Source organism: Podarcis gaigeae (assembly GCF_964106915.1).
Source record: "Podarcis gaigeae genome assembly, chromosome: 5".
Lineage (NCBI taxonomy): Eukaryota > Metazoa > Chordata > Lepidosauria > Squamata > Lacertidae > Podarcis > Podarcis gaigeae.
In genome coordinates, this window is record NC_139681.1 from 72,580,861 (window position 1) to 72,598,586 (window position 17,726).

The 17,726-nt window shown below is 40.7% G+C and overlaps 1 protein-coding gene across 31 annotated transcripts in view; it reads left to right on the forward strand.

The window, feature by feature from the left end:
• Positions 1 to 17,726, forward strand: part of AGFG1 (ArfGAP with FG repeats 1) — a 28,259-nt gene continuing 10,533 nt past the window's right edge. For 8 of the 31 annotated variants that reach the window (XM_083738662.1, XM_083738687.1, XM_083738666.1 and 5 more), the window contains exons 1-8: positions 5 to 614; positions 3,935 to 4,028; positions 10,085 to 10,200; positions 12,083 to 12,245; positions 12,892 to 13,045; positions 15,667 to 15,786; positions 16,360 to 16,449; positions 17,523 to 17,726. In XM_083738662.1, the coding sequence (XP_083594788.1) occupies positions 448 to 614; positions 3,935 to 4,028; positions 10,085 to 10,200; positions 12,083 to 12,245; positions 12,892 to 13,045; positions 15,667 to 15,786; positions 16,360 to 16,449; positions 17,523 to 17,726 (1,108 nt within the window). In that variant the 5' untranslated portion in view covers positions 5 to 447. Of the gene's footprint in view, positions 615 to 3,934; positions 4,029 to 10,084; positions 10,201 to 12,082; positions 12,246 to 12,891; positions 13,046 to 15,666; positions 15,787 to 16,359; positions 16,450 to 17,522 lie in introns of all 31 variants that reach the window. The other 23 variants (XM_083738690.1, XM_083738663.1, XM_083738665.1 and 20 more) reach the window with 11 other exon arrangements.

Here is a 17,726-nt window from a genome sequence, read left to right on the forward strand (position 1 = left end):
TCGTCAGGCGCCTTCAGGGCGCAGGCGGCGGCTTATCGCCGAGCTGCTCTCCACCTCCTCCTCCTCGCTCCCCCCTCCTCCTCCTCTCCTTGTCTCTACAGAGAAAAGGTGCCGCGCAGGTTCCGCTTCGGCTCGTCATTCAGCCGCCCCGTCCTCCTCGCCGAGGGCCGACGCCGCTCCCCTCCCCCTCCTTCCCTTTCCCCCCTCCCTTCTTCCCTTCCTTCCGTCGGTCCGTCAGTTGGGGCTGCGCGCGCGCGCCAGGGGCGCGGGCCCAAGCCTCGTCCCCCTCGCGCTCCCCTCACGGGCGTCTCGGAGCCGGACGGGTCCCGGCCTCCCTCCTCCTTCCCCGGCCGGCGTGAGCGAGCCCGGGGAGCGGCCTCTATACCTCCGCGCGCGCTCACGGACACACACACACACACACATTACCCGGCCGCCTCCTCCGAAGCCATGGCGGCGAGCGCCAAGCGGAAGCAGGAGGAGAAGCACCTGAAGCTGCTGAGGGAGATGAGCAGCCTCCCGCCCAACCGCAAGTGCTTCGACTGCGACCAGCGCGGCCCCACCTACACCGACATGACGGTGGGCAGCTTCGTGTGTACCTCCTGCTCCGGCATCCTGTGAGTTGAGGAGAGGAGAGTTGAGGAGACGTAGAGAAAAAAAGAGACACTGAGAGAAAAAGAAAGAAAGGAGGAGGAGGAGGAGGAAGAAGGGTTGACCTCATCCCAGGCGGGAGGAAACAACCGAGAGCTTTAAGCAGGCGATGGGAGGGAGGGGGTGGTGGAGCTGAGGAGAAATAGGGGGGCTGGAAGGGGGGGTTGGCGAAGACTCCCCACCCCGTCCCGCTCCTGATCCCATATGGGAATTGGCAGCGGTCTCGGGGAGGGGGGTGGGGTGGGTGGATGGGTGGGGAGAGGCTGAAGCGTAAACGAGACTGCGGGCACTTTGCGGTGGGGGGGGATTCCTTTTTTCTTTTCTTCTCTCATTTCCCCCATAATTGCTGGCCCAGACCCTTTGAGAGGAATGGGGCGCGTGGTGTTGGGCAGAGAGCGGGGGTGGGGTGGGGGTTGCTCGTGTGTCTTCCAGGCGAGTGACAGGGGCACACGGTGTGCAAGAGGGCTGCGCCTGGGTACGGGTGAGAATTGGGAGACCAGGCTGAAGAGATCCCCGGAAAGAAAAGAAGGAAGCTGATGTGGTGGAGGATAGATGGTGTGGGGCTTGCTGAATCTTCCAGCGTCCCTTAAGTGTAGAAGGGGTGGGTTTTATTTCCTCAAAGTGGGAGGAATATCGGTAATGAAAAATTGAGGGTCTTAACGAGCACATTCTCTCTGTATATAAAGTTGGCTATGTCTTTAGGAGGAGGGATGCAAACTTTGTCTGCTAGTTTGATCAAGTTCCCTTAGAGCATATGAAAGGCTAGAGGTGGACAGGTGCCAATTGTGATATTAATCCAGGAAGTATGTAAAAAGGGTGGGGAAAGCTTGACAAATACTCTGCAGATGCATTTTTATTTTTTGATACACTTTTGCCTGAGTGTTCCCTTCATGGGTTTGAATTTACTGAGCACATTAAAAGTTTGCCATGAGGGTTTACAACAGGAAACAGATTAATGGTTACTGGTTAACCTCTGGATTTGAGTTCACCATGCCAGTTGTTTGGTTAGAATAATTTGGTCTTTTTTCGTAACCCAATTAATATTAAACTTGCTGTACAAATGGTTTGCAAACTCTGCAAATTGTCCCTCATCATTTTGAAGCAGTTGCAGTTTTCTCCAGCATGTTATCCTTTTTACCTTGCAAGATTTGTTTTGTTCAACCACATGGTGTTGCACATGGAGCTTGATTTGCTGTGACAGTTACTAAAATGAAGGTACGGCACTTGTCAAATGGATCAGAACTGTTGACTCCTGCTTCTAGATTGAAGCTCATAGGTTGAATATGTGCTTTGTATGGAAGGTTCTAAACTGACAATTGGATATCCAATTTAAAGCGTATAGTAAAGAAAGTCACTGGAAAGTCTTATGCTAAATAAGTTGTAGAACCAAAGTTATAGTGCTCCCTGTGTGACCATGTTTAAGGAATCCATCACTTGCCATCCATAATTAGACACATGTGCATGTAAAAAGTTCTCCATAAAAATTATATGTAAAAAGACTTGCTGTCAACACCATGTACCGTATTTTTCGCCCTATAGGACACACTTTTTCCCCTCCAAAAATGAAGGGGAAATGTGTGTGCGTCCTATGGGGCGAATGCAGGCTTTCGCTGAAGCCTGGAGAATGAGAGGGGTCGGTGCGCACCGACCCCTCTCGCTCTCCAGCCTTCACGGACCTCTCCGCAAGCAGCGGGAGCGCTCCCGCTGCTTGCGGAGAGTTGCCTGCATGCCGAAGCCTGCGCGCACTGAGCTCAGCGCGTCCAGGCTTTGCGGACCTCTCCGCAAGCAGCGGGAGCCAGCGCTGGGCTCCCACGGCTTGCAGAGAGCTGCCTGTTTGGGGACTGGGCTCGGGGGAAGCTCGGGCCTCCCCAGCCCCAGCCCCGCGCCTTGGGGGGGGAATAATTTTTTCCCCTTTATTTCCCCCCCCCAAAAAAAACTAGGTGCGCCTTATGGGACGGTGCGTCCTATAGGGCGAAAAATACGGTACTTATATTATATACTCACAAGTTTACTCTTAATTGATTTTTACTAGCTTACTATTACAAGTACACATGAAAGTAACTTTAGCCATATCACTATTTCCGTTGAGTCACTAATCCTTCCTGCAGTAATCCTTATACAGAGGTGTAGCTTAGATGTATTGCTGAAGTTTCCTATTTAGTACTTGCAGGAATCATTGGTTCTCTCACTTTCAGACCTTTGGGTTCTATTTCATACATTATAGCAGTGGCAAGGTTGCTGCTGAACTTTTGCAGTTGAAATTAGCATAACCATTCTCAAACTGAGACAGGACCATGTGCGATATGACAAGGGATGATGGGAGTTCAACAGTGTCTGGACCGTAAATTTGTCACACCCATTTTAAGGAACAGGTTTGATTTTAAGACGTCTGAAGAGACAAATATGGAGGGAGGTGGAACAAGTAAACTTCTACCTGTTTGCTTGTTTATTAGACTATATTGCTTAGAGATTTTTGAAATATTAAGCAGTTTAAATAAATCAATTTCTTGGACATATGTGTATTTTTAGAGTAGAAAAATCTGTTAAATCAATAAAACTTCAATGCTAGCAATGCGATACTTAAATAAATTTCAAATCCTTCAATGATGTTATTATTATTATTTATGTGCCACCCATCTGACTGGGTTACCCCAGCCACTCTGGGTGACTTCCAACAAATTAGAACACAGTAAGACATCAAACACTTAAAAATCAAAAGAATATATAAAACCTCAGGTTATCTAACACTTTTAGCTTTCCAGATCTTAAGCAGGTAAATAGTAGGGAGAAAATGTCACAGATTCAAGGCAACGAGGTGAATCTGTATCTTTACAAAGTACTTTAAACCATCCAGTTCCTTAGTCCCTTCAAAAGATTTATGTCCTTAAGAGAAAGGGCTGTGGAATTGAGATCTGATATTCTTAATTGATTCCTGTAAAATTTTAAATTCATTAAACTAAAATTATTAGGCCTTTTGACCAAACTGCGGAAGGCAGTGGAGGACAGAGGTGCCTGGCGTTCTCTGGTCCATGGGGTCACGAAGAGTCGGACACGACTAAACGACTAAACAACAACAACAACATTAGGCCTAAGTTTTTCACTGCTCTTGGATAAGTACTCCAAAACAAGTATTAACACTTAGAAAAAGGCAATTTTCTTTCATGCCTAAGATTCTTCAGAGCTAGGATGGTTTCTTTGACCAATTGTAGCTTCAAGGTATAGTAGAACTTTATTTTCTTCTTGAAAAGTTTCTAGAATGACTTCCTTCAATTTTCTTGTTTTATAGACGAGGTTTAAATCCACCTCACAGAGTGAAGTCCATTTCCATGACCACATTCACACAGCAAGAAATAGAATTTCTGCAGAAACATGGGAATGAAGTAAGTATCACAGACTTGTTTTTAAGGGAATAAATAATCCTCAAATGAATGTGATTTATCATCGTACAAGAAGATAGAAGCCTTTAATTCAGGGATGGCTAACTCTTGGACTAATGAAGTCCCCAAGCAAGTTTTTCTGCCCTATAAACCACACTGATTTTGGTGTTGGTAAAAATGGAGGGTTAAGTAGACATGGTGCAGGATGGTCATAGATTTATAACCCCCCTGCCCAGCACCCTGATGGGTATTAGAAATGGCAAATTATCATCAGATTGATCACTTGATCAGTGGGGAGGATTCAGTGACCGTCATCCTGAGCTGATTGTGGACCAACTGGGGGCTGTGTGTGAGGGTGTATCTTGTGTGTGAGGGAGAGTGGCCAAACCCACCCACTAGCATGTGCACCCTAGAGAGATGGCCAAGGATGAATACAGCCCCCGAGGCAGAAAAGGTTAGCCACTCCCATGCTGAAAATGAGAATGGAAATTTTCTTTGCTGTATGTAGCAAAAAAAAAAAAAAAGCATTTGAGAACTATGAAACTTCAGACCCCTCCATATTAGTTTCTGCAGCAGGAATGATGTCTCATAGCCTTGTGCCAATTGTATTTGTTACTCTTTTTTCTTTTTTCTTCTACAAAACTGTTTATTGTTCAAAATACTGCAGTGGTACATTTTTCAGTGTGGGTAGAGCTGCCTGTTAAAGATGAGTGGTCTTTCCTCAAACCATTTAATTCCCATCCATTTTACACAGTGCAGCAGTAACTTGCCATATGTTAATTATAGGGAAAAAGGAAGAAGTTGCTGCATGTGGGATCTTTGAAATTACCAGAAAATATAATGGTTTTGTAATATAAAAATGGAAATTCCTGGAAGAAAGAAGAACCTAAGTAGAGCCTGCTGAATCAGGCCAGTAGCCTGTCTAGTCCAGCATCCTGCTCACACTGGCCAAGCAGGTGCCTTTAGGAAGCTTGGGAACACCTGCCCACCTGCAATTCCCAACAACTTGTAGAACAAGCAGCTGTTGATAGCCTTGTCCTCCATGAACTTATCTTAATAGTCTGTTAAAGCCATCCAAGTTGGTGTCCATCACTGCTTTCTGTTGGAACCAGTTCCATTGTTTAAGTATGAAGAAATACTTTTGGTTATCTGTCCTGAATCATCCAGGGTTCAGCTTCAGTGGATGTCCATGAGTAGTGGTGTTATGAACAGGGTTTGAAATTAGCAGGGTGCCAGGCACATTTTGCACCTAAAGAGTCTCCATTTGCGAGCACCTCCAAAAGTCTGGGTGTCATTTTTTTGTGCCTGGCTGACATTCAAGGATTACTGAAATGTATGTGATTTGAAACTTCAAAGTCTATGTTAAGGACAGACAATATGTTAAGGAGTTTAACAATAAAGAGCAGAGGGTTTTGAAAGCTGAAGTATGGTACCAATATTTTTATTGTAAACACACACAAAAAAAACCAGGTATTAACAATTTCTGCTAAAAATGTGATCTTAACAATGTGTCACTTGTGTGAATTGCGTATTAATTCATGCTTATCAAAATAATAAATAAAAAGTGTTGCTTCCACAACCCAGGTCCCAGGAGCCATTTGGCTCCTAGCTTTTCTATTCCAGTTTCTAACACTGGTTATGAGAGGAGAAAAATTCTTCTCTGTCCATGCTAAAGCTGCTTCAGCAAGCCTTGTTCTTCTGTATGTTCGGCTATTTTATCTTTAACAATACTTTCCACCAGTTTTCCTAGGGCAGATATAGCTAACCAGCCTGTAATTTCCAGGATCTCCTCTAAATCCCATTTTAAAAATTGGTGTTACATTGGCTACTTTCCAGTCCTCTGGTATGGAGGCTGATTACGAGGGACAAGTTACATATTTTTGTTAAAGGTTCAGCAATTTCACATCTGAGTTCTTTGGGCGGATGCCATCTGGACCCAGCAATTTGTCAGCTTTTATTTTGTCTTTTAGGCCTAGAACTTCATCTCTTATCAGCCACTATCTGCCTCAGTTCCTCAGACTCCCTTCCTGCAAAAGTTAGTTCAGGCACTGGGATTTGCCCCATGTCTTCTGTTGTGAAGGCAGATAGTTATCAGATTACAGGCATTGGTTCTGGAATCTTCTAGAAATAATCTCTTAACAGCATTGTAAAAGATCTAAGTAAATTTGGCATAAATTAGGGGACTTGACACTGAACACATGGCATCTCATGAAATGAGTACTTCATTTAGGCATTAGAGGGTATCCCAACTACTTTATGAATGCCATAAAGACACCATAAATAATAAAATTGTAGGTCTTTATAGTTAAAAAAATAGTAGGTGATAGATAATACACATGGATGGAGCCTGGCCCATGACTCTGTCTTACATTATTCAGTCAGGTCATCTGCTTGCTGAGGAATATAGTTAACTTACATTGGCAATAAACTTTTCCATTCTTTGGCAATCAGTTAAAAGTTATTTTTAGAAAGGGGTTTATAGCACTTAGTTTTTCTGGTAGAGCATAGTGAAACATAATTATGCTTGATTAGAAGATAAAAGAATATCACTTGTGCCAATCCATACTTTTCTTGTCTAAACAGGCAAACATAGTTGGTGTTTAACCTTCAAAATGGGATTAAGAACCTGGTTTTGATTCTGTTTTGCTACATAACAGGATTGGAGTTATTAATTTCCTGATGCAATGGGACGAAGCACATAAAACCAAAGCTCCTTAGGCCTTGTTCTTTTAACCCTAAACCTTTTGCAGCATTAGGGCAATAGAATTCTCATAGTCTGACAGTCTATCCCATGTGTAAGGTGGCATGGTCTTCATTGGGAGGGTTGTCCTCTGCAGTGCACTAAACTTAATGTTTCAAGGCTTTGACCCTTTGTAGTAATCTCCCTCAAACTTATGTTATATCTAGGATGACTGGGGCTAATTGTGCCAACCTTTTCTGCAATACAAATTCTTACAAATATTGATGCCCCTATGATGCATGTGTAAGCTAGTTGTGACGCTATACGAATTTATCATAGGTGGGAGCCAACATCAGCATAGCTTTCCTAAAGTTTGCATATTTGTTTACTGTATTATTGTCCTTTTTCTATTAGTTATTGTCTCCCAGAGCAGCTCACATCAGTTAAAAAAAGAGAAGGGCACTTATTAAGCCACAAAAGGAAAGTGGAGGAAAAAGGTAGGGGTGGGAGATCAGTTCTTTAAACCCATAACAAAGTGGTGAGAAATAAATGGGCATTTATATCCTCCTGGGACCAGGCTAATCAGTAGATTTTTCTTGTTTCTCTATATTTTTCTTGTTTTATCGGAAATGTAATATGAGCAGTTGTGGTCATAAGTTACCGTTGAAAGATGCAGAAACTATTAAAGGGTCTCTGTAAGCAGTTGTGGTATTTAGAGCAATTCCTTACACAAATAATTGACAAGTACAACCTTCTTACATTTTGATAAATTTATTTTTGTCTACTTAATATTTTTTATTGTGTGATACACAAAAGTTGTTCCCATTACAGTATTTGCAAAGGAATAAACTGCTGCAGATGAAGAGATACTGTGCCATAATGAATTACTATGCTCACAAAACAGGAGTGAGAATAGAATGTAATCAAGTAAAATGAAAGTGGTATAGAGGGAATATTTAAATGTCTTATAAAGGCAGCCAAGCAAGTAATTCCTGACTGAAGTGCAATTATTATTTATGGAGTATCTAAAATTGTGTTGGACTAATACTTTCAGTTCTTGCATTTCTAGGAAGCATATATTAGCCAATAGATCAGTGACTAAGACAAAGGAATTAGGGTATTTACTGAATACAAGTTACTGCTTGCTTACTAAGGAACACCGTTTCAAAATCCTTCCTGCGGCAAGTTTCGCTTGTACTATAGTTCTGCTTTGTTGCTATGTCAAATTGTAAATCTAGTAATTGGCTGCTGCAAAATATACGTTATTCATTCATTGTATGGCATATTCTGAAATGTTCATTATCTTTATTACCTACCGGTTTTCATACAGAGTAGTCTACAGATGAATGAAATGTGACTTATTTGTAATTGTGTATCAGACCACCTATTTTTAACTAGAAGTTACCCAAATGAGCTCTGTGCCATAAGGTGGAAAATACTGGGATACAGGTTTTTAACCAGTCTGCATAAGCAGTAATGTGCAGTTGCATCTTGAATAAAAGCTAAATTGGCACTCCGGTTATTCCATACTTGCATCAACTGTGGAAAGTGTCTTTTCTAGGAAGTAGCAGGAGTGCACACGAGGAAGCTTTCATAAATCAAAGCATGCTTTTCAGTACATTAAGAGCTTAGTTGCTTTAATTTAAATTGGTTCACTTTTTGCTAGGATTTGAGATATATACAGCTTATAGCTCTCTACCTGTATTATCCATTCACTTGCAAAAACCTATTGAGAATTTTCTTAAGCTTAGTGTTAATATTTTGTTTCTAGAAAGAAAATTAAATTATTGTGCCTGCCTGCCTGCCTGCACTTAGGCAGCTAGCTGTTCCTGGCCAACTTCCTGGTTTATATTAGTCAGGGTGACCCATGGGAGTCCTCATTTTCGTCATTGCTGTTAAATGCAGACTGGCAACAACAATCTGCATGCAAAATCCCAGTTTCTTTGCATTTGCTAGGAGGGAATAGATGCCCTTATCCCTGAACACATTTATTCAGCTTTATGCAACAATTGTCCTATCCTATTGGAATGAACTTAGCAACCACTTGGTCTCCTGCTGTAATATATGGGATGTGGGTGGCGCTGTGGTCTAAACCACAAAGCCTAGGGCTTGCCGATCAGAAGGTCAGCGGTTCGAATCCCCGTGACGGGGTGAACTCCCATTGTTGGGTCCCAGCTTCTGCCCACCTAGCAGTTTGAAAGCATGTCAAAATGCAAGTAGATAAATAGGTTCCCGCTCCAGCGGGAAGGTAAACAGCATTTCCATGTGCTGCTCTGGTTCGCCAGAAGCGGCTTAGTCATGCTGGCCACATGACCTGGAAGCTGTCTGTGGACAAACGTCAGCTTCCTCGGCCTATAGAGCGAGATGAGCGCGCAACCCCAGAGTCGTCTGTGACTGGACCTGACAGTCAGGGGTACCTTTACCTTTATCACAATGAACTGAGCAACCACTTGGCCACCTGCTGTAATATATACATTCTTAAAAAAAAACATTTTAAGTCCTGTGGGTCTCCTTATGTGTTGCCATTATGCCAAAAGGCCTTTTGTGTCCCCAATTTTAAGTTTATCTATTTTAAAAAGTTTTAGTGTTTTTTTAAAAAAAAACACACATTTTTTCTTACAGACCACTTCCATGAGGTGATTCTGTGATGTTAAAAGGCTTTTGTGTGCTCCCCTCAACACCTAATCTGTGTCCTTTTTAAAAAATGGCCCCTAGCATCCTCTTCTAGAAAGCCATAACCAGTTTGGAAACTGTATGGTTTGTTTCGGAAACCTTTTTGTACCAAATTATATATATTGGACTAGAATGCATCTTTCAATTAACCATTTGTATTAATTTAGGAATTCAAGGTCTTTTGAATTACAAATAAAAATTTAGATGCATTTTTACAGAAATGTATGTAAAGGTTTGAAACAAAACCCCTCAAAGATGTAATTTGTAAATTGCAGATTTTTATTTGGGGTAAAACCTGTTGTATACTGTTTTAGGGGCCTTTGTTTGGGTTAAAATGCAGGATAAGAATAACTGAACGTCATGTTTTGGTGATACTATATTAAACAATTACACTGTCATAAAACGGATGGAGATTTATGAAAAGCACTGATATGCACACCAGTAAATTCTTAAGCACAATGCTTATTCTGCTTCTTGATATAAATAGTTACTATTGTAGAGGAGCTAAATGGCCTTGCAGGTATGCATAGCAGGATCAGATTACTGTGTCTCAATGCACACCTATAAATGCTTACTCCGAAAGTAACCTGGTTGAACACAGTGGGACTTAACTCCTTGGTAAGTGTATTTATGCACTGTTTATATGAATTAAATGATCAAGTTGAAATTGATTTAACCTAATACTGTATTGTGTTTCCTCCACAAGGTGTGTAAACAGATTTGGCTAGGATTATTTGATGATAGATCATCAGCAATTCCAGACTTCAGGGATCCTCAAAAGGTCAAGGAATTCTTACAAGAAAAATATGAAAAGAAAAGATGGTCAGTACACACCTTATTTTGCTAGTATTTTAAAACAACTTTTTTTGTTGCTAAAATTGGTGTTTCTTAATTTTGCTAGTATAAATATCATTTAAGTATATACATGCTCTTCTCTGTATTGTTATTTACTTTGTCTGGATGCTTTGCAGGAAGATAGCTTCCCACGATTCATTTCTAATTGCCAAATCTTGATCACTGTCTTAGAGATCATTCCTCTCGGGCCCCTGGAACTACTTCCTTTCTCCAGTATTATGATGATGTTTCATTGGGCTTGGGCTAGCATGAGGGTTGGCACTTCTCCCAAAGAATACAAAACGATTGTTCCTGACCACAAGGAGCAGGGTATTCTATAACGATCCGTTAGGTAGTATTGAGAGTAAGACTGGACAAAGGAAAATTTGCCAGGAAGCAGTTCTTGTGGCATAGGAGCATGCGTTCCCTTTTTGTAGTAACTTTCAGGCAGGCTTGTTGACAGTGCCTATGATTGACTAAGCCAGTCTGTAGGTACTGGACAGAAGCAGGAGGAAGGTTAAGACTGCAAATTCAAATCCCAGTGATGAGACTTTTTGGAGGAGAAGTGACATAGCTCAGTGGTAGAACATCTGATTTGCAGGCAGAAGGCCCCAGGTTCATTACCTACGACCTCCAGTTAAGGCAGGAAATGTCTCCCTTCTGAAACAATGGAGAGCCTCTCCCAGCCAGGATAAACCTAGCTAGCTGAACTAGCGGTCTTCTGTAGCATGAGACAGCTTCCTTTCCCCACTACTTATGTGGCAAAATAATTTATTACATACATATTGCTTCCACAAAGGTGGAAAACATGACAAAAACATACTCTTTGGTAGGTGTACGTGAAGTTAAAGAGATGTACAGGTTTACTGTGTATTCAATGAACACTGGATTTTCCTCCATGAAATAGACACTGATGTGGGAAACAGTCTTGTATGAGCAGACCTTGGGGATACTTCAGTTTGGGATTAAAAATGCCAGTAGCATTAATTGAGAATTTAGTTTGTTTAGTGTACCATTCAATGAATTCCTTAAAGTTTAGTATGCTGCCAAAATACTGTAAATTTTATAACACATTCCCAAATGTGCAGCATGTTTGATTTGCTTTTCTTGAGGTTAGTGCACCTTAGCAGCAGTTGACATAAACATTAAGAGCTGTACAGTTACAGAAATTGTACTTGAAACTGTTAGATGATATTGCCCACTGCCTCCATTCATTCATTACCTTATACTCTTAAGACCAGGACTGGCAAGTTATCAGAGTATTTGAGATGGATTCTAGGGCAGACAACTGCTGGTAGTAGCTTAACTGGAATTGAATTGAAATAGTCTTGCGAAATAACTACTACTCTGGGGTCTCTTGTCATAAGACTGCTATGGGGAGATTTGTTGAAACTGTATTTGCATGGCGGCTGTTTTGTGTTGTAAGCTGCTATAATGCAGTGGTTCCCAACCTCACCACCTCCTGGGGCACTTGAAAATTGCCAAGGTTCTTGACAGACCGCTTAATGATTTTTCTGCCCAATTTAACAGTTGTAATGTACTGTGTTAGATGCTATATGATATTTAATTTTTTTATTACAGTTTGAATTTCATAGAATTCCAGTTTTAATACAATATAAGAAATAAAAGCCATAATATACAATTAGAAATCAATATATGTATTTAAAGGAATGACTTTGCCACCTCCCATCTTCAGCCACAAATCCACAGACACACCAAGACCACCTGAATGAAGCTTATTCAGTGGCCTGTGGACCACGCTTTGGGAACCCCTGCTATAGTGCTTGAAAAAGTAACTTTGGGTTCTCTTTCTGCTAACAAGATATATTGGGACTGTGTCTATTAAATTTGTAATATATATTTGTCTTAGGTATGTTCCACCAGAACAAGCAAAAGTTGTGGCATCTGTCCATGCATCTATATCTGGCTCCTCTGCTAGTAGTACAAGTAGTACTCCAGAAGTCAAGCCACTTAAATCTCTTCTGGGAGAGTCTGCACCGGCACTGCACTTAAATAAGAGCACACCTACACAAGTGAGTAGAGGGGCAAAAACTGTTCTTTCACACCCTACAGTTCTCCCGAATTTCTGATTTTTCCTCCTAGTCTCATTTCTTTTAGCCATGCTGAATCTCAGCCAGCCTTATTGCTTGCTCAGCACTCGTATCTCTTCTCTCAGATATTTGGATCATATAACTGCTATTCTGGCTGGATGCATTAGCTGCCTGTATATTCCCAGGCCTAATTGAAAATGCTCATTTAAACTTGCAAAGCCTTACATGGCTCAGGACTCCAATATTTAACAGAATGCCTCTCCTGCTATGAACCCAACCATACTCTTAAGTCAATATTTGAGGCCCTAGAGTTACCCCCTCTGAGAGAGGTTCAGAGCATGATGACAAAGGGCCTTTATAGCAGTGGACCTTTGTCTGTGGAATGCTCTCTCCAGCTAGGCATTCCTGGCACCAACTTTGTTATTCTTTCTGTGCCAGGTCAAAACCTTCCTCTACTCGCAGAGAGTTGGAGGGATGGAATGGTTGCACAGATCCCTTAGTGCATTATCAGATAGAATAACTTGATCTGGGTGAAAAGTAAAATGGTGTGTCCTTCTACATCAGGAATAAAACCTTGGTTTAATCTCTCTTCATGTTTGTTTAGCCAACTTTAACTTGTTGTTTACAGTCTCCTGTTGTAAATCGATCTCAAGGACAGTCACAAGAAAAGAAACAGTTTGATCTTCTCTCTGACCTTGGTTCAGACATATTTGCTGCTCCTGCTCCTCATTCCACAGCCACAGCGAATTTTGCTAATTTTGCACATTTCAACAGTCATACAGGTAATAGTCTTTTCCATTCCTGGATTTGTTACTGATAACTAATATTGAAATCCAGTCCCTACAAATGCACGTAGTATAGTTTTATTTAGTTTTTTAAAAAAACTATTTATGCGATTTGCTTCAATAAGAATGGTTAAATTTTCCACTTAGCTGTTACACTGAAATTGCCACTTTCCCTTTACTGTTAAATGTAAGCAGGAAACTTAGTCTGAAAAAGTGGACTGATTTGCCTGTCATAATTCTGAAATAACTGGCAAAATGGCATTCCCTCACCATTATGAAAACCTTAGTTATTGAAATTGTGCACTATTAATTGTTTTAAACATCTGGCCCTTCCAATCTATTATCTTAGGATCATAAATTGAGAATTTAGTACTGGTAGTATAGCTTATACAGAATACCAAATCTACAATTAAATTGTTCATAGTGTTTTGCATACATTCTCTCAATAATCCTTACCACAACCTTGTAAGGTAGGTCATTATTTTTATATTGCAACGGGAAGGTTGAAAGGATAACATACTGAGTAGCCTGATAATCAAGCACTTGACAGTTTGTATAATTGAATATATTATACCAGCTCTCAATTTATTCGTTCACTTCTGTTTATGCAAATAGTTATGTATGGGAAATGAGTACTATTGGTTGCGTTTTAAGCAAATGTATTGGTGTGGCATTCTGTGGTGAGTGGCCTTTGCAGAATGGGTGGAGAGCTGCCAGACCTTGAGCCAGATTGGGCCTATATCATATCTGGATCCTTTCTGCATGGCCCAATCCCATGCTTGTTTCATTCATATGTCCTGACTGCAGAGGGAGACAGGTGACCTGGAGAATTGCTCTGTCCCTCTTCCAGCAGCTTGTTCTGCTTCTGTGCTGTCAGTAGAGGAAGAGAAGCTTCTTCATCACTGGATGAAAGTGAGCAGTAAGCACAGAATGCATAGTAACTGCTTGGGATTTTTAATCCCATGCTGATTCTTGGGAATTCCCTCTCAGGACTGCCCTCTTCCTCTTCCATTCTCTGTGTGTGTGTATGTGTGAGAAATTAAATATATGGATCGTAGGTGAATTGGGTACAAATTTATAAGTGAATGCTTGTCTGACGGCTCGCATTTGGGTCTGGCCACTGCTTGCATGCATTTCCCAACACCCCTGAGGTGTTGACTCAGAAGCAGGGAGGTTGGATAAAAGGAGCAGAGTAGGCAATGAACTAAGAGAAGAACCAGGAGGGAAGGATAGGTGGAGATTATGCATGAGGAGAGAATAATGTGCTTTGTGGCAGAAGGAGAGAGGAGTGCATATCAGACTTATGAAAAGCCAGGGCAGTTAAAAGGAGTAACAAATAATGCAGGGACCAAAGGAAAATAAAGTTGGATACTTTCTGCTGAAGAAAGAAGCAATGGTGCATGATTGATGGAAGGGAAGAGGCAAGAAAAGCTTTGAGGGCTGGAAACTAGAATTGAGAGTGCCAAGGGTGATAAAAGTTTTCCAAGTCCAGGCCCTGATGGGAATTCTATGAACTCTGTTTTCTATTGTTACTGAACCTCTGTGATCTGACAGTCTAAAGGAACAACAGAAAGAGGTGCTGAATTTCAGAGTGGTTTCAACTCACTAGTTAACTCTTTGATTGCATACTTCTGGAAGTGATTATAGGAACAATATATTCAAACTTTGATTAACCTTGTTGCGTCTATGGACAACTTTGTAATGTGTGCACTTTGTTACTTGCCTTACATTCTCAATATTGTAAAGTGATGGAAATACTAAAAATCCTAATTTCTTTTGGCCCAATATTTGACAGTGTTGTTTGCCCTTCCTTTTGGATGTTTCTCTTAAAATTTATATTGGCTGTCTTGTCTTCTTTTACGGTTCAGTAACTTCTCAAAGGCCAGGACCCAGAGAGCTACCTTAGGTGAGCTCAAGGGGCTTGTGTATACCCAGTGGGGTTACTGACTTTCCATGGCATATTGCACAATGCTTATGAAACTCCTTCACAGTTTCAAGAGCTATTTTTTTGTGGCATGGATATTTTCTGTTCAAGAAACACCAAAAGCCTTGGGTGCACAGAACTTGCAGCCTGCTTTGTACGTCAGCCAAAATGTTGTAAGATCACCATGATAGAAGATGAAGCTGTCTTAAATGGATGCCATAGTAGCAGTGAACAAAGATCCAACTGGCCCATCGCTCTATCCAACAGAGACCAGGAGTATAGTATTGCAATATGATGACACCCTAAAAGAACTCCAAATTGTGTGAGCTGGAATTTGATAGCTGTTTTTCTATTTTTTAAAACAGTGCAACTTATTTATTATCAATTACAAAAAAATGTGTGTTTGGAGGTATTGTGATCAGCAGAAGTGATCTTTTCCGTGTTGCGGCCAGCATGAGAGACAAAACATCAGTTCTATGTATCTTGCACAGATCCCATGGAAATAACTATATTCCCATTTGGAGGTTATGTTTTCAAAATTATTTGTCCCATACTTCATAAGTGACAATTTATGTCAGTGGCATGTTTGAGGTGCAGCTTTGCTACCCTCAAAGCCTGCCATAATCTGATTCAGTTTATGACCTATTTTTTGTTTTCATACCATTAACATGTTTTGTTCATTTGCAATTTACAGCGCAGAACTCTGCAAATGCAGGTTTTGCAAACTTTGATGCATTTGGACAGTCTAGTGGTTCGAGTAATTTTGGTGGTTTCCCCACAGCAAGTCAGTCTGCTTTTCAGCACCAAAATACAGGTAGAAATGCTCTAACATTGTTAGCTTTCTTAATGTAAACTAATCTGGACACAATTTAGAATATCTTAACTCTTTTCTTCATCTAGTTGTCTTAACACACACACTTTGAAGCTCTGGGGAAACCTGTAATGAATGCTGCCTTTTGTTTGGTGTGGATTGTGCTTTTTTCTCGCATGAAGTTTTTGCCCTGTAGCTTCTTAATTATCCCTACACATGAAATATTTGTGTCGTGTTTGTTGGCACTGTAGATTATTGGCTAAATTAAAAATTACTGCTTTCCATATTCCAAGTTGGTGATAAATACATTGCAACTAGAGAAGAAACTAATTTAATGTAACACATGTACATTACTCAATCACAAAAAGAAAAAAAAATCTCATGTGTAAGGGCTACTGCTTTGCTTTTTCTTTAATTTCGGTCATGTTGTATAATGTTTGCTTGTCTTGATCTATGGCTGACTTATTTTCTTTTTCCCTTTTCCTTTTTTAAGTGTGTTGTCTTAAGATTTTCTTTTAAAATTTTGTTTTTCCCTTTTGTTAACTTTAACCCCTCACACAATTTCTGGCTGTCCAGCGTTCAGAACGCTTTCATCTAGCTGCAGTTTTGGTGAATTTACTACTTCCGCTTTCCCTCTCCAGGCTGTGCGCAGTAAGTTCCACCAAGGTGGGAAACTCAGCTCACTTCATTTACAATTCCTTTCTTTCTTTTTTTTCATTTTCATGTCAAGCTTTTCTTATTAGCCATTGAATTAAAAGATGTTAGCTTGTAGTTTACTAGAGCAGCACTTGATTGAGACCTCCTAATATAAACAGTTGGAGGCAAAGTTAAAATGCTTTTCTTTTTCCTGCAAATTGAAAATGTCACTGAATTATCAGCATTTATGAGAATCTAATAACTTAAGGATAGCTATATAAAACCTGGTCAGTATCTCATAATTGGAGTTTTGAGGTATTAAGGATGGAAATTTTAATGACAAATTTTGTAGAACCCACACAAACTGATCTCTCAAATGTTGTCATGAGTCAGGTCACCCAAGATGTATGGCAGTTTCTTGTGAGGAAGGAGGCTATATATCCTGTTACCTTCACCAGTGGAATCAGATATTCGTCAGTAGTTAAGGACCACTTGGTGGCAGCCTTTGAGTGGAATCTCGTTCAGTTTAAATTTGTAAACATTAAATGAATGGTTGTCACAGGTACTGATGTGGATTTTATTTTATTTTTAAAATGTGGTGCTCACTCCTTCTACGCCTTTCAGCTATCTTTGTTCGTCAAAGATAGCAATAGGATGTGGGGTGCCCACAACAGTAGTCCCTGGGAAGAAAGAAATTAAGGTCACAGTAAAGCCTCAGGATCCTTTGTGTTTACTTCTTAACTTGATATTTCTGCTTCCCTGTCAGAAATAATCAAAGTATGATTAGTCAAAGGAATTCTTATTTAACTAAATTTGCAGCAGGAGATACAATATTAAAATACTTGCTGCTTATGTGAATCATTGAGGTTAGCCTTGTTGCGACACCTACTCTTGCAGCACTTTGCTATAGCACTGGTAAGCTAGGGCTTTTAGATTTTGGAAATAAAAACCGGCTATTTTAACCAAGTGAAGACCTGGCCATAGGAGAAGCTTCTTGAAATTTGTGACCCTTTAAACATATCCGCACAAGGCCACCAATAGTATTTGAAGAGACATTCATTGAGCTTGAAAGTATCCATCATGTTTAACTTATTTTGTTACAGGTGGGAGCGCTGGATCAGTGAATGCTAACTTTGCACACTTTGATAACTTCCCCAAATCCTCCAGTGCTGATTTTGGAGCCTTCAGTGCTTCTCAGAGCAACACAACTGCAGCCAGTAAAGCTGCAGTGAATAAACCGAACCTCCAGTCAGCAGATAAATATGCAGCTCTTGCTAATTTAGATAATATCTTCAGCACAGGGCAAG